The sequence below is a fragment of the Peromyscus maniculatus genome, chromosome 2 (genome assembly GCF_049852395.1).
Source record: "Peromyscus maniculatus bairdii isolate BWxNUB_F1_BW_parent chromosome 2, HU_Pman_BW_mat_3.1, whole genome shotgun sequence".
Lineage (NCBI taxonomy): Eukaryota > Metazoa > Chordata > Mammalia > Rodentia > Cricetidae > Peromyscus > Peromyscus maniculatus.
In genome coordinates, this window is record NC_134853.1 from 70,883,788 (window position 1) to 70,897,378 (window position 13,591).

Here is a 13,591-nt window from a genome sequence, read left to right on the forward strand (position 1 = left end):
GCGGCGGCCACCACAGACGGGAACGCGGGGGCTCGCTTGGATGGGCTAACTGGTAGAAGGTGGGCTTCCCCACTTGGTGATACTGGTCTAGGGGTTTTCGGCAAACTGCTGGAGTGGAGGTGCCTGATAGGTGTGGCCTGCCCTGAGGGGCCCGCATTTCCCACACTCCCACTTTCCCCCTTTTCTGTAGCGCTCCTTCCCTGGGGTCAGCCTTGGGAGTTTGGAACAGATTTTTCGGAAACCTCAAGAAGCTCCAGGCTAACATTCTGAAGATGCTCCGATCCCTCCCGCCCTGGTGGGTGGGTGGTCCCACCCTTTGTTTCCAGACTAGGGAACTTGCAGTTCTCTGCTTGGGGCACAGCTGCTGTTCACTGCCACCCACCCATTCGGAGTTTTGGCTTATCTCCTTCTTCAGGATGCTTCGCTTTTCCAGAGCAGCCTGACCACAACGCCCCATTCTGTCCCCCACTTTCTCTTCACTACGGCTGAAAACACTTTAAGGGTATTAGGACCTTACTCGCCACTTTGTCAGCAGGGGTACCTGGTCCAAATACCGGGTGCTAAATCGGTACTTGTAGGGCAAATTAACAAAAGGAAATCTCCATGCATCACAATATCAAGTTGGTGTTTTATTATTATTTTGGTTGAGGCAGGGTCTCACGCTCTTTGTCCAGGCTGGACTGAAATTCAATCCTTTTGCCTCAGCCTTCCAAGCGCTCGGATTACAGGGGGGGAATTACCACCCAGTGTTGATTGTTATATTCTTCTATTGCACAATTCTGCATCTATTTTTACTTTTATTTAATTTTTTTTTTTTACAAAGGTACAAGGAATTTAAGAAACATTAAAACAATCATTCAAACGGCTTCAGGCACGGTTTCATAAGAAAAGCATAGATTTCTCACTTCCTGTTTCCCTCTAGGGCACGCCCTCAAGTTTTGTTCCAGGAAGCAGAATTATTCTAGAGCTAAGGTGGGTACCCGCCAATTGCTCCTCTCGAGCGCTCTCCTCATCCACACTAAGTTCCTGAGTCAACAGAAAGGAAGCTCCCAAGGCATGAACTACGGAGATGAGGAGTTGCTCTGCCACTGGGTGGACACTGCCTTCGTGGGCACTCTTGTTCCCTCAACTCAAGAACATAAAAACATAATCTTAAAAAAAAGATGACTTTAAAAAAATATCTGATAAAAATTACCTATCCCTCTCCCTTGCTATGAAATAATTTAAATAATTTATTCTAGATGTAAAAAAAAAAAAACACAGAAAAAACAACAAATAAATTTGTTCATAGCCACCTGTGACCTGTTCTAGAATATGAGGTCTGGGTCTAGGTCCCTTGCCGTAGGGAGAGCTTTTCTTGGGGTGAGGGTGGGAGGGACTGTACAGAGACGTGATGCAAAGCTCTGTGGATCTCCCCCTCAGCCACACATAGGTGGCAGCTTTGGACTGGTTTCTTCACTCTGAGGCTGTCCTGCTTTCTGAACATGGGATTGGAGGTGGGGTTGGGAGCTGTACAAACTGTGATGCACTACTAGTCACAAAGGCAAGGCGGGAGCCCCAGTCCAGGAGCTCCAGGTCCCATCCACAACTGGGACTTAGCCTGTCTCTCGGGAGGACAAGTAAGGCCAGCACAGCCGGTTCACCGTTGTCGGGGATAGAGCCCCAGTCTAGTGATGATGGATGCATGGAGCACAGGACTCTGGCGTGTGCAGACAGCCACGATGGGGAGGGGCAGGGCCATGTGGGAGTCTTGGGACTGTCCTACTCATGCAGAAGACCAGCCCGAAGCGTCTCCATCCCCACTGTACTGAAGTCACCTGGGCAGCTTTGTCCAGAGGGCCACACTTTCCACTGAAGTCAGCACTGACTTCACTGACCAGACGGTCATCCTATGTCCAGCTAAAGGGATGCTAATAGATACAGTGGGTTGAAGTCTGTTAATCTGGGTGGCTCCTGCAAATCCCACTTGAGTTCCAGAGTGACCCTGTGTGATGGGGAAAACATCGCCTGTCCAGAGGGGAGCGAGGATGTGTGTGTCTGGAGAGCTTTGGAAGTAAGGTTTGTCCCAAATTCTTCTCAGGCACCAGCTGGGCTGCTGTCCTGACCACCACGAAAGGAGGAGCCTCAGAACAGGGCACAGGACATACAAGGGAGGGCACAGGCTTTCAGACCAGATGCGGTCTGCTCCCACTTTCTCACCTAGTGCAGTCAACCAGAGCCCTTCCTGGTGGGTGGTCACAGGGCTTGGCTACATCCCGTGCTGCCCCCGCTCCCCCGTGCCCCCAACAGCCCCACTTCTCAGAGGCCTTTGGATAACCTGGATGGAAGTTTCCATCTGCCCCCCTGGAGGAGGCAGGCTCTGAAATCAACAGACATGGACACAGGTCGGTGTCCCCACCTGTGGAACTATCTACCCCCAGCTGGCTGATTCTGGTTGGAAGGATGGGTGTGGCCACCTGTCTGTGGTTTAGAATTGGGCCACATCTTCGCTCACGCCTCTCAGACTGAGCCCCTGCACCAGCGTGGGTTTCTTCATTAAGCCTAGGTCATCCACCCACAGGCATGGTCAAAATCAAGTATTTGGTGGCAAGTCACAGAGTGGGCAGCTCATTGGAACTTCCTCCTTGTTCAGATGGAAAAACTGAGACCAGAGAGAGAAGTACTTGGCAAGAGGTCACCAGGGAAGTCCGGACACAGCTGAGGTCAGAGACCAGTGGATTCCTACTGTGGGGACCCAGAAGGACAGGACCTCAGTTCAGCCCTGCCAGGAAACAGATCTTACGTGCCTCTCTCTCTGGGCCTCAGCTTCCTCACCTATAGAACGAGGGAATTAATCCAGATAGTGGTTTTCAAACTTCTAAAAGATAATTTAGCAGTCAAAGTACATATTCCAAAGTGGGCTGATGGAGACGGGGAACATCTGTCAGAATGAGACCATGGACCAAAACCACCCCCTACTCTATGACCAGAGTTACAAACCACAGGCAGGTTGACCTATCTAGTCCTTCCAGATGTTTCTACCAAGCTTTTCCCCTCTGGGAGGTCAGAGTGCCTCACCAACCCTTAAAACCAGAATTCAGCAGAAGGCAGGGTGCAATCTAAACCAGCCAAGGCAGGAGCAACCGCAACAGGAGAAGGCAACGGGAAAGCGGCACCATGTCCCACTGGGATCTCTTTCAGCGACTGAGAAGTTTGTTTTCTGGTATAAAATATAGAAATAGTGGTTTTTCTCGGGGACCTATGGTTTGGTCTGGACCTCCCCACAGAGCCTAGTGATGTCCCTGAGGGCAAGGGTGGCGGAGACCTCTGCTCAGAAATGTCCTAAGCCCATCCGCAGGTTTTTGATCTCCAGTTCCAGCTGCTTGGTCTGAACCTCTCTCTGCATCAACAGCTCCCGGAGCCTCCGGATCTCCTCCTGTTGCCGGTAGAACATCTGCAGCAGCTGAGGAAGCACAGGGCAGAGGTCAAGGTCACCTGGGTGGCCAGGATGGGCAATCGCCCAAAGGCTGAGCCGCAATCAATTTTTTGACTCGAGAGTGGTTAAATTATCAAGGGACAGGTCATAGCTCGGCTCTGTCATAAAAGCCTTGCTCACTTTACCCAATAAATAAAGTTCAGATGTATTTGTGTCCTATCTCTCCTTCCCAGGTCCCCCGAGGGGTAGAGCAAAGGGTATTTGGGCCCAACGTATGGAAACGTGGGTTTTCACCACCACTGGACTGTGTGGTTAATATGAATAACTTGGCAGGGTCTAAAATCACCCATGGAGTTTCTAGACTGGGTTAACAGAGAGGAAGATGCTGTGGATATCACTCTATATAAATAAAACACTGATGGCCAGTGACCAGACAGGAAGAATAGGCGGGACAAGGAGAGAGGAGAATTGGGGAAACAGGAAGAAGGGGGGAGAGACACTGCAGCCACCGCCAGGACAAGCAGCATGTAAAGACGCCGGTAAGCCACCAGCCACGTGGCAAGGTATAGATTTATAGAAATGGGTTAATTTAAGATATAAGAACAGTTAGCAAGAAGCCTGCCACGGCCATACAGTTTGTATGCAGTATAAGTCTCTGTGTTTACTTGGTTGGGTCTGAGCGGCTGTGGGACTGGTGCGTGACAAAGATTTGTCCTGACTGTGGGCAAGGCAGGAAAACTCTAGCTACAGGAAGACCCACCCTAACTGGGGGTGGCATTATCCCACAGGCTGGGGTCCTGGACTGAAGAGGAAGGCGAACGTGAGCTGAGCAATCAGCATTCATTCATCTCTCTGCATCCTGACTGCAGATGCAGTGTGCGCCGCTGCCCTAAGCTCCTGCCCTAAGCTATCGTGGCTTCCTCACCATGATAGACTGGGCCCTGGAACTGGGAGCCCAAACAAACTGCATGTAAATGGCCTCTGTCAAGTATTTTATCACAGCAGCAACAGCAAAAAGTTGCTAATGCAAACAGGTTACCTCACCTGCCCTAAGAGTCAGTTTTCTCTTTTGGGAAGTGAAAACTAAGCCTTTACCATAATTGTTACCCCTGCACCAACAGCCATTAGAGGCTGGGCACCCCCTGAGGGGCTCTGTTATTTCCCCAACATGTCTGTGCCATCTCTGAGAGTGGCAATGTTAGTACCTCCTCTGGCGGTGTGGAAACTGAAGCCGAAACTGTCACATTAGCATTCTGTCCACAGCATATGAAAGTAACTATTATACCAGCCTGGTATACAGCAGATGCTAAATATGTACTGGTTCTAAAAATCAGGCCTCAAAATCCCAGAGTGCCAGTACCAGGGCCATAAAGGCACCAAGTCATAGCTTGGGCATCTCACAGACTGTCCCCACCACTGTATGCACGTCCATCATCTTGGTTGGTATATGGCTGCTGCTCAGAGCCCATGAGGTGACTAAATTTGAGTTAAGGTCCAGGCCAAGCAGTCAGTCCAGCGGGCCACCCTTCTGTCCTCTTTCCCTCCCAGCCCACCACACTCTCCCATCCTGCGGGCCTCTCTCCCCTCCCACCTCATTTTCTGTCTTTGGTGGGGGGCATTCAAAAACATCAAAGCCATTGGTGAGCCAGGACTTCTCCAGCTTCTGCTCCGTGGCCCACTTTGGTGCCTTTTCTTCCGGCCGAGAGCAGGGTGTCTGGCCATCCTCGGTGGCCAGCTGTGCCACGGGTTCCAAGGGTCTGGGTGAAGCTTGGACCACAGATTTAGAGAGGAGTCTCTCTGGAGGCAGTGGCTGGGCGTCCAGCAGCTCGGAGCCAGGTCTAAGGGACATCATGATGGGCTCTGGAAGGGAAGGAGAAGGCTATGAAGAGGGATAAGCGGCCATGAGTAGATGGGCTTGGGGAGGGCATGGACACAGGCAGGCACTTAGAGACATACCACTGTAGATGCCCGGGCAATCAGGTACTACCATGTGTAGCTCACGTGTGGGGAAGGGAAGCTAGCATGTAGGAATAGCACAGTACATACAGTGGAGGAGCATCTGGGTGCCTGGGCTCCTCAAATGAAACTTGCTTGTCCTTGTTCTCTCCCAGCTAGACAGGGTCTTATTCTGTAGTTCCAGGTGGCCATGAACTTAAAAATCTTCCTGCCTCAGCTCTCTCCCGAGGGCATGAGCTGCTGCTCTGCCCGGCCTTGTCTTTGCTTTGTAAGGAGAGGCTCACCCACAGTGTCCTCTATTAAGCACAATATTTTTTCTGACATCTTCAGGAAAGTCTTGCTGACACAGAGAGGAGATGGTGTGTGTGTGTGTGTGTGTGTGTGTGTGTGTGTGTGTGTGTGTGTGTGTGTGTGTGTGTGTGTGTGCATACAGGAGCTGCCTAAGGGTCACACATAACTGGGAAGGGGCACTGTAGTAGGAGGCCTCCCATGCTCTGGGGATGCATGTAGTGAAGTGGGGGTGTTGTGGAGGTATGGGGGTGTGGAGGGAGCCTGTGCAGGATTGGGACAGAGTTGGGTCAGACAGTGGTCTGCTGCCTAGAGAATCCTGGGTCACAGAATAACCACAGAGGAAATGGTGAGGATGGGAAGGAGTGTGGATGCGCCACCCAGATACTTTGCATAGTCACAATGGCAGTTTTTCTACGGAGTGACATGTTTTGATCAGGAGTAGTTTAGGGACTAGGTGGAATATATGGAGATTATATATATATATATATACAATTACTGGGAGCTGGCTGACAAGGGCCTCTCCTCTAGGGCACAGTCAAATAAAAATCCAGGCCAAACCCCTCAGCTACTTGGGACCTCTGGGACTCATTTTCCTACCTAGCGGCCTGCTCCCCGCCTCCCTCACCTCCGTTCATTCCACTGAGCCACTCTCGGGCTGTCAGGGAGGGCTGGGCTGCTGCCGTGGGTGGGTAGATGTCCTCTTGGTAGGATTCGGACTGCAGGAGAAATGGGCACAGTGAGGGCAGTGCTGAGCCTTGGAGTCTGGCTCTCCTGACCCCTGCTGAGTGAGGAGCCCAGCGGGCCAGAAAACAAGGGCCCTCCACAGGTACAGCAGCTCAGGGGCAGAAGCCGGACGAGGTCCAGTGCTTCAGGCTCCAGGGCTGTGTGACTGACCTGGAGAAGAAGGGCCTTCCCTTGCAGGAACCACCCTCAATCACACCCCCACAGCACGGGCCTCGGATCTCGGATTCTGACATCTGGGGTCTGTGTTCTTCTAGGTGGACACCCCCCCCCCCCGACAGTCCCACCACACTTACCCTGCGGGGTACAATCATGGACACAGGCTCAATGAGGCTTTTGGTTGTGATCAGCTTGTAGAAGCGGTAGATCTCGCAGGAAGACACATCGAGACCTCTCTTTGGCATGATACCTGTGGCCAGATGGCCAAGAAGAGATGAGAAACCCTGGCTGGCTTAGAGCTGAGACCCAGCGGGGAGGGCAAAGGCAGACTGCACACCTGTGATCAGAGACGGCCCTCCCCCGTCATCTCCCCTCAGCCAACAGCTCCCGAACATCACCTGTGCCGGGTGGCCCTGAGCTGGGAAACAGAGCTGAAGGATTTCATAACCAGGCCTCCACCTTCAAGTTTCAATTTTTTAAAAAAAGATTTATTTTTATTTCATATGCATTGGTGTTTTGCCTGTATGCATGTCTGTGTGAGGGTGCCAGATCCTTTGGAATTAGAGTCACAGAGAGTTGTGAGGTGCCTTGTGGGTGCTGGGAATTGAACCCTGGGTCCTCTGGAAGAGTAGCCAGTGCTCTTAACCACTGAGCTGTCTCTCCAGCCCCAGGGTTTAATTTTTTTTTTTCCAAGACAGGGTTTCTCCGTGTAGCTTTGCGCCTTTCCTGGAACTCACTTGGTAGCCCAGGCTGTCCTCGAACTCACAGAGATCCGCCTGGCTCTGCCTCCTGAGTGCTGGGATTAAAGGTGTGCACCACTACCGCCTGGCTGGGTTTAGTTATTTTAGCTGGATCCTAAAGATGGTCTACTCTGCTCAAAGGTCCCCACTTCCATCCTCATAGGCCGAGAATCTAAATGCTTATTTTCTATTTTATGTTATTTATTTTTGAGACAGGCGCTCATGGAGCCAAGGCTGGCCTCAAACTTGCTATGTAGCAGAGAATGGCCTTGAACTCCTGACCCTTCCACTTCCCTCTCTTGAGTGCTCAGATTACAGATGTGTACCACAACACCAAGCCTAATTTGTTTGCTGGTGTTTTGAGGCAGAGTCTTGCTGTTATACAGTCCAGGCTGGTCATAAACTCCCTGATACTCAGGCCTAGGATTACAGACATGTGTCACTATATCTGGCTTTCTAAATGCTCCTATTATGGCTGTTCCAGTTCTTTTTCTTTTCTTTTCTTTTCTTTTCTTTTCTTTTCTTTTCTTTCTTTTGTTTATTTGAAAGGTCCCACAGAAGCCTGCCATCATCTCAAACTTGTTATATAGATGAGGATGACCTTGAACTCCTGATCCTCTTGCCTCCCTCTGACAAATGCCTTGCACTGTCTTAGGAATCTGGTGACACAAGAGGTACCACCAGAGGCAGCTCCTTGAACTTCCAGAGCCAAGAGTCCCAACATGCCTTGCTTGTCATAGTCCTCCAGTCTGGGGTGCCGATACAGACATCAAGAAGCAGATGGATACAGCCCGCGCATTGGCACCCCTTTGCTATCTCCTTTCCTGTCTAATGTCTTTCCACACCAAGGCCCAGCCCTGGTGCCCTGACCCTCCATGGCGTTGGGGTCCCACTCACCAATCCCCTTCTGTGGGTTGTAGGAACGGTACTCAGTCAGGTAGCTCAGGTAAGGCTTCTCAGTGCTCACTTCATAGTATCGGATGTTCCCATCTCCCTGGGGAGGGAAACCAGGAGGGTCAGAGCCCGGCCATCAGTGTTTCACTGGCGCCCGTGACCAAGCAGTAAGAGCCTGACTTTCAGGGTGGACAGCTGACGGACCCATCTCATATAGGGACACCAGGGAGCCTAAGGCTACGTCCGTGACCAGCAACCCCAGCCCACCCATGTCCCTCTAGTGCAGAAGCCCTGGGAACACTCCCATGTGACAACCACTGAGGAAGTCAGGATGCCTGGCCTCAGAGACCATCCTGTGGCTCTGAGCCCTGGGGGCATTTCTCACTGACAGAGTCACTTGGAGGTGCCATTCCTGGCACCCTGAGAAGGGAACAGAGGCTCTAGATATAGGACACCCCCACCCACGAAGACCTATTCTGCTTCAAATCCAAAGACTCCCCTATTGAGAACTACCACCTGGGTCAGGAATTTGTGAGGAATAAGCTAGGTAGGTGGGGGTCACATCAAAGGAGCTAGGAAGGGAGGGTGGATATTCTCTCACGGAAGAGGCTGGCCACTAGTGCCTGTCTCCACCCTGCACCTCCAAGGACCCGAGGTTGTTTTCTGAGCATCCACAGAGCTAAGCTTAGGATAGTTCTGCCTTTCGTATCAGGGGTCCAGAGGGCTGCTTCCCCAACCCCCCCCTTCCCTGGGCCAGGCTGACCTTCCCCACAATGTACAGTATGCTGGTGTCCGGGTCGTAGAAGGGGAACAACACACCCGAGGAGCCATCCAGGTCCTCCTCCGTGAGGGGCACAGAAAGGTTGTCCTGCAAGGGAAGGGAGACCATCAGGACACGAGGGTCACTCCCGGAATCCCCAGGGGTGCTGCCCTGGGCCCGAGTGCGTCCCAGAGTGAGTGGGTGTTGGCATATGAGATAGAAAGCTTGCTTTTTTGTATCCTGTACATGTTTTGGAAAGAGGTCCTCGTTCCTCGTTCTCAAGACCAATCTGTGAATTATTCTCTGGTGGGAAGGTTATTTTAAAGGCAGGACTGACTGGCTGTCCTATTTTGTCAGCCTTTAAAAACGGCTTTATTTTATTTTACGAATATGGGTTTTTTTTTTTGCCTGCATGTAAGTCTGTGTCCCATGTACACGCAGTGCCCAAGAGGCCAGCAGAGGGTGCCAGACGCTCTGAAACTGGAGTTACAGCTGTGAGCGGCCACAGGGATGCTAGGAGCCAAAGCCTGGTCCTCTGCAAGAGCAACAAGTGCTCTTAGCCCCCCCCCCCCCGCCCCCGCCCCAGCCATCTGTGTATCTATGTCAGCATTTTGTCTTAACAAAAGTCTTTGTTTTGTTTGGTTTTGAGACAGAGTTTCTCTGTGTAGCCCTGGCTGTCCTGGAGCAAGCTCTGTAGACCAGGCTGGCCTAGAACTCAGAGATCTGCTTGCCCCTGCCTCCCCGGTGCTGGGATTAAAGGCATGCTCTATAACCACCTGGCTTTAACAAGTCTTAAAAAAATTTTTTTTTAGACAGGGTTTCACCCTGTAACCCATGCTAGCCCTGAACTCAGAGCAATTCTGCCTGGGATTATAAAAATGACCTACTACACCTGAATTCTTTTTTCTTTCTTTTTCCTGCACTGAAAATCAAACCCAGGGCTTCATAATACTAGGAAAACACTGAGCTACATCTACAAGTCTCTTTCAAAATTGAGAACTGGAGATGGTTTTGGCTGGCCTTGAACTCCCTGTCCCTACGCCTCTCCAGTAAATGGGCTTTCACATGCCATACTTGAACTTAATATGTAGCAAAATATGACCTTGAACTCTGTCCCCGCTGCCTTCATCTCCAAGCTAAGTCTGCCTTCCAGTTTATTAACGAATGAAGAAGGAGACATCACTTTGTCTAGCAGGCAGGAGGCCCTGCATTCTGTTCTCTTCAAAACACCAGCAGAACAGCATTGCTCATCCCCCACCCACACTGGGCCACTAGCCACACTTACTGCTCCCTAGCTGTCCCCTCCCCAGAGCCTCCCTTGGGACCCCACCTCTGTCCTGAATGATGAGAGGCACAAGGGGTGGCCGGATGGACTGTCCCATCTCTGTTGCTCATTCCCAGCCCCATCCCTGCTGTCTGCTGACTGTGAGTGTGAGGCTGAATGAGATGGTACCCAGAGGAGTGGAGGGGGGCTGTGCCGGGCTGCAGAGTGAGGTGGGGGTGGGTGGAGCCTCACCTGGTCCCACAGGGCCATCTGCCGGTTGTTCCATCGGGAGGTACCGGTGGAGAGCAGCTTCTTGAGACTCCCCAGGAACAGCACCTTGTTGGCCCGGTGCCCCTTGTAGCTGGCTTCCTGGAGGGAGAAGTATGGTCAGCGTTGGAGGGCTATGGGGAGGGACTCCCAGCTGCAGGTGGGAGTCCTGGCACCCCACTTGGCTCCTGCTGCAACCCCGGCTGTAAGGTTTCCTTTCATCATCTGTGAAGCCACTGGGCACCTCTTCCAGGAAGCTGTCCTGGGTCCGTTCCTTCCAGTGAAATCTCCCCATTCTATTGAGAGCTGCTTCTGAACAGAGTCAGGCAAGATGTAGCCCAGGCTGGCCTTGGACCCTCACTCCCGTCTCAGGGTTACAACACGTACCACCACAGCCAGCACCCCTCCACTCTGTGGAGAACCACAGCGATCACTTGCCCTGAGTGAGGCAGAGGGACACAGCGGACACTTGAATTGTCCTGTTTAGCTCCGGTGAGGAAGGGATGCAATGCATTGTAGCTTCTGAGCAAACAGAGGCTCAGAAAGCAGAAAGGCCTGTCCTAAGGTGGCCCCTGACCCCCGCCAGTGACAGAGCTGAGGCACTGTGCCAGCTCTGAGGCCAGAACAGGTTCACAGCCCCCACCTGTCTACATAGTTTTTTCCTTTCTCTGGCCTCGGTGTTCTCATCTGTAGAGTGAATACAGCAAATATCAACGTCCCCCACAGCCCCAGGATGCGGAGGCCAGCTAAGGATGCTGCCTCCAGGGGCTGAGTCCAGCCGCCGACAATGCTGTCATCCATTTTTTGTTTTGTTTTTTGGTTTTTGGTTTTTTGAGACAGGGTTTCTCTGTGTAGTTTTGGTGCCTGTCCTGGATCTCGCTCTGTAGACCAGGCTGGCTTTGAACTCACAGAAGTCCGCCTAGCTCTGCCTCCTGAGTGCTGGGATTACAGGCGTGCGCCACCGCCCGGCTGTCACTCATTCTGAAAGTAGCCCCCAGCTGTGGCCTAGTACCAACCTGGAGGACAATCCCTCGTCGGGGTTCGACAACCCGAATCTTGCGGTCCTTACAGGTGGTGGCCAGCAGGCTGCCATTGGTGTTGAAGGACATGGAGAGGATCACATCTTGGTGACAGGTGATGGTCCTCACGGGGTTTGCAATTACAGACTCCTTTGTGTCTAGGTTCCACACCATCACCTGCATGGCAGAGTGCTGGCACTGAGCACTGGTGGCCACTCCACCCAGCCCCCGGAGTTCACACAGCAGCAGGCGTCGGCAAGAAACACAGTATTCCCAGGAGGGAAGGTGCAGCTGGCAGCCAGGCCACTGAGCAGGAGGGGCGTGGCTGAGGCTGTATGAGCAGCAGGGGATGCTGGGAGTCAGGCTGTCTGGGAGTAGAAGAAAACCACCCACCTCTGAGCAACCAAACATTTATGCTGGGAGGACCTGGGGTGTGGGGGTCAGTCAGGAGCAGCACACCCCACTTCCTGTGCATCACCAGGGCTGCCGAAGGAATCCGGGGCCACAGCCTAAGGTGTGAGCAGCATCCCCAGAGACACAGCTGCACACACTCTCCACATGGACAGATAAACAAGCATTTCTGACCAGACCCTTCCAACAGCCTCTGCCTCTTTTAGATCTGTCTGAGAGGTTCCTGAGGGGCCTCTGCCAATCCCAACAGAGTCAGCAGAGGAAGAGTGGACCAATGGCAAGGGTCCCACCAACCCACTTGAGCTCCAGTCTGGGGCTTAAGAAACGAAGACCCAAGGCGAATCACGAGACAGTCTCATACAAGTCAGAGATGAGCTGCATCAGGCCTAGTCTCCAGTGCTGGGAACTGTTCTGATCTCCAAGGCCCCTGGCCTCGGGGCACTAGGTAGAGATGGGAAAGTGTCCGGTGGACTCAGTCCAGCCCCTGAGGCCAAGTGCAGTGGACGGAGTGAAGTGTGCCCTATCTTGTCTACCTAGAACCTCCAACGGGATTTATTTAGCAACAAGGTCTGACCAGGTGTAGTCAGTTGATCCGAGGTCACAACAAATGACGGAGGTGTCTCAGTCTAAATAAGTGAGAGGAGGCAAGGGCACACAGGGACGCGGCTGCGAAGGCAGAGACAAGGATGGCGGAGAGCTATGGAAGCCGTCGGCCGCCAACACCTTGCCTGAGTCTTTCTAGTCCCAAGGGCTGTCAGAGAGGCTTCCAGACAAGCGCCAGTGTGTGGTTTTCTCTGTCCAGGAGCCTCAGACTCACCTTGTAGTCATAGCCAGCGCTGAAGAGGATGTTGGCGGCCGTGGGGTGCCACTCCACCAACCCCACTCTGCGCGAATGACCCACTAGTTCTTTCCTGTAGGTTGTGAGGTTCCTGGTCAACAGCTGCTTGGGGATGTTCCAGATCTTGATCTGGAGGGGAGACACGGGCAGGAGTGTGAGCTGAGGACATCCTGGGGCTGCTGCTGTCCTCGGCCGTGGATCAGGCAGTGGCCGGCAGAAGGACCCTGTTGTGGCTTTCCATTGCTGCCAGCACCCCGTGGAGGGAACACCGGGGCCTCCGAAGGGTCCGCCACCAAGCGGGGCTGACCTTGACCAGAAGGGAGGCTTCATTCTCAAACCTGCCCCAGGGACTTTGACCATCCCCATGACCTGAGGTGAGCAGGTAAGGTGGACTGAAGATGGGAGGGGGCTGCCACGGTAAAGGGTAAGGTCTCTGTCATGGAAGGAGCCACCGGAAGAGCAGCCTGGGGACGGGGAGCTCAGGAAGTGCCTGCGTATGCTCCTTCCATTCTGCTGGGTTCTCAGTGATCAGATCATATCCCAAAGACACGCAGTTTCCCAGGAGGCTTTGCTTGCAGCCCAGGGACATTTATTTCCTGGTTTTGGTTTTGATATCAGGCCATGAACTCTATTTGCTCCATCCGCAGGACACACAGAGCTGAGCCTGGGGTGGGGCTGGAGGGAGACAGGTTCTGGGCTTATTTATGGAGGAGGGGAGTGTCCTGAAGGAGGTGGCACCTACCCTTTCCTGGGGAGGAGGAGCCTGAGCCGGGAGTACTTTACAAGGATTCATTTACATGGACTAGGTCTGTTGCAACCTTGGGCTCGCTCCATCG

General features: G+C 52.8%; 1 protein-coding gene across 6 annotated transcripts in view; it reads right to left on the reverse strand.

Annotated features, from left to right (window-relative positions):
* Window positions 1–608: 608 nt before the first annotated feature.
* The window catches only part of Coro2a (coronin 2A), a 58,659-nt gene continuing 45,676 nt past the window's right edge, over window positions 609–13,591 (reverse strand). For all 6 annotated transcript variants that reach the window (XM_076564172.1, XM_042271152.2, XM_042271151.2 and 3 more), the window contains 9 exons: window positions 12,735–12,884; window positions 11,504–11,683; window positions 10,473–10,589; window positions 8,960–9,064; window positions 8,200–8,296; window positions 6,700–6,812; window positions 6,288–6,378; window positions 5,007–5,275; window positions 609–3,442 (listed from right to left, as the gene is read on the reverse strand). In XM_076564172.1, the coding sequence (XP_076420287.1) occupies window positions 3,311–3,442; window positions 5,007–5,275; window positions 6,288–6,378; window positions 6,700–6,812; window positions 8,200–8,296; window positions 8,960–9,064; window positions 10,473–10,589; window positions 11,504–11,683; window positions 12,735–12,884 (1,254 nt within the window). In that variant the 3' untranslated portion in view covers window positions 609–3,310. The remainder of the gene's footprint in view (window positions 3,443–5,006; window positions 5,276–6,287; window positions 6,379–6,699; window positions 6,813–8,199; window positions 8,297–8,959; window positions 9,065–10,472; window positions 10,590–11,503; window positions 11,684–12,734; window positions 12,885–13,591) is intronic.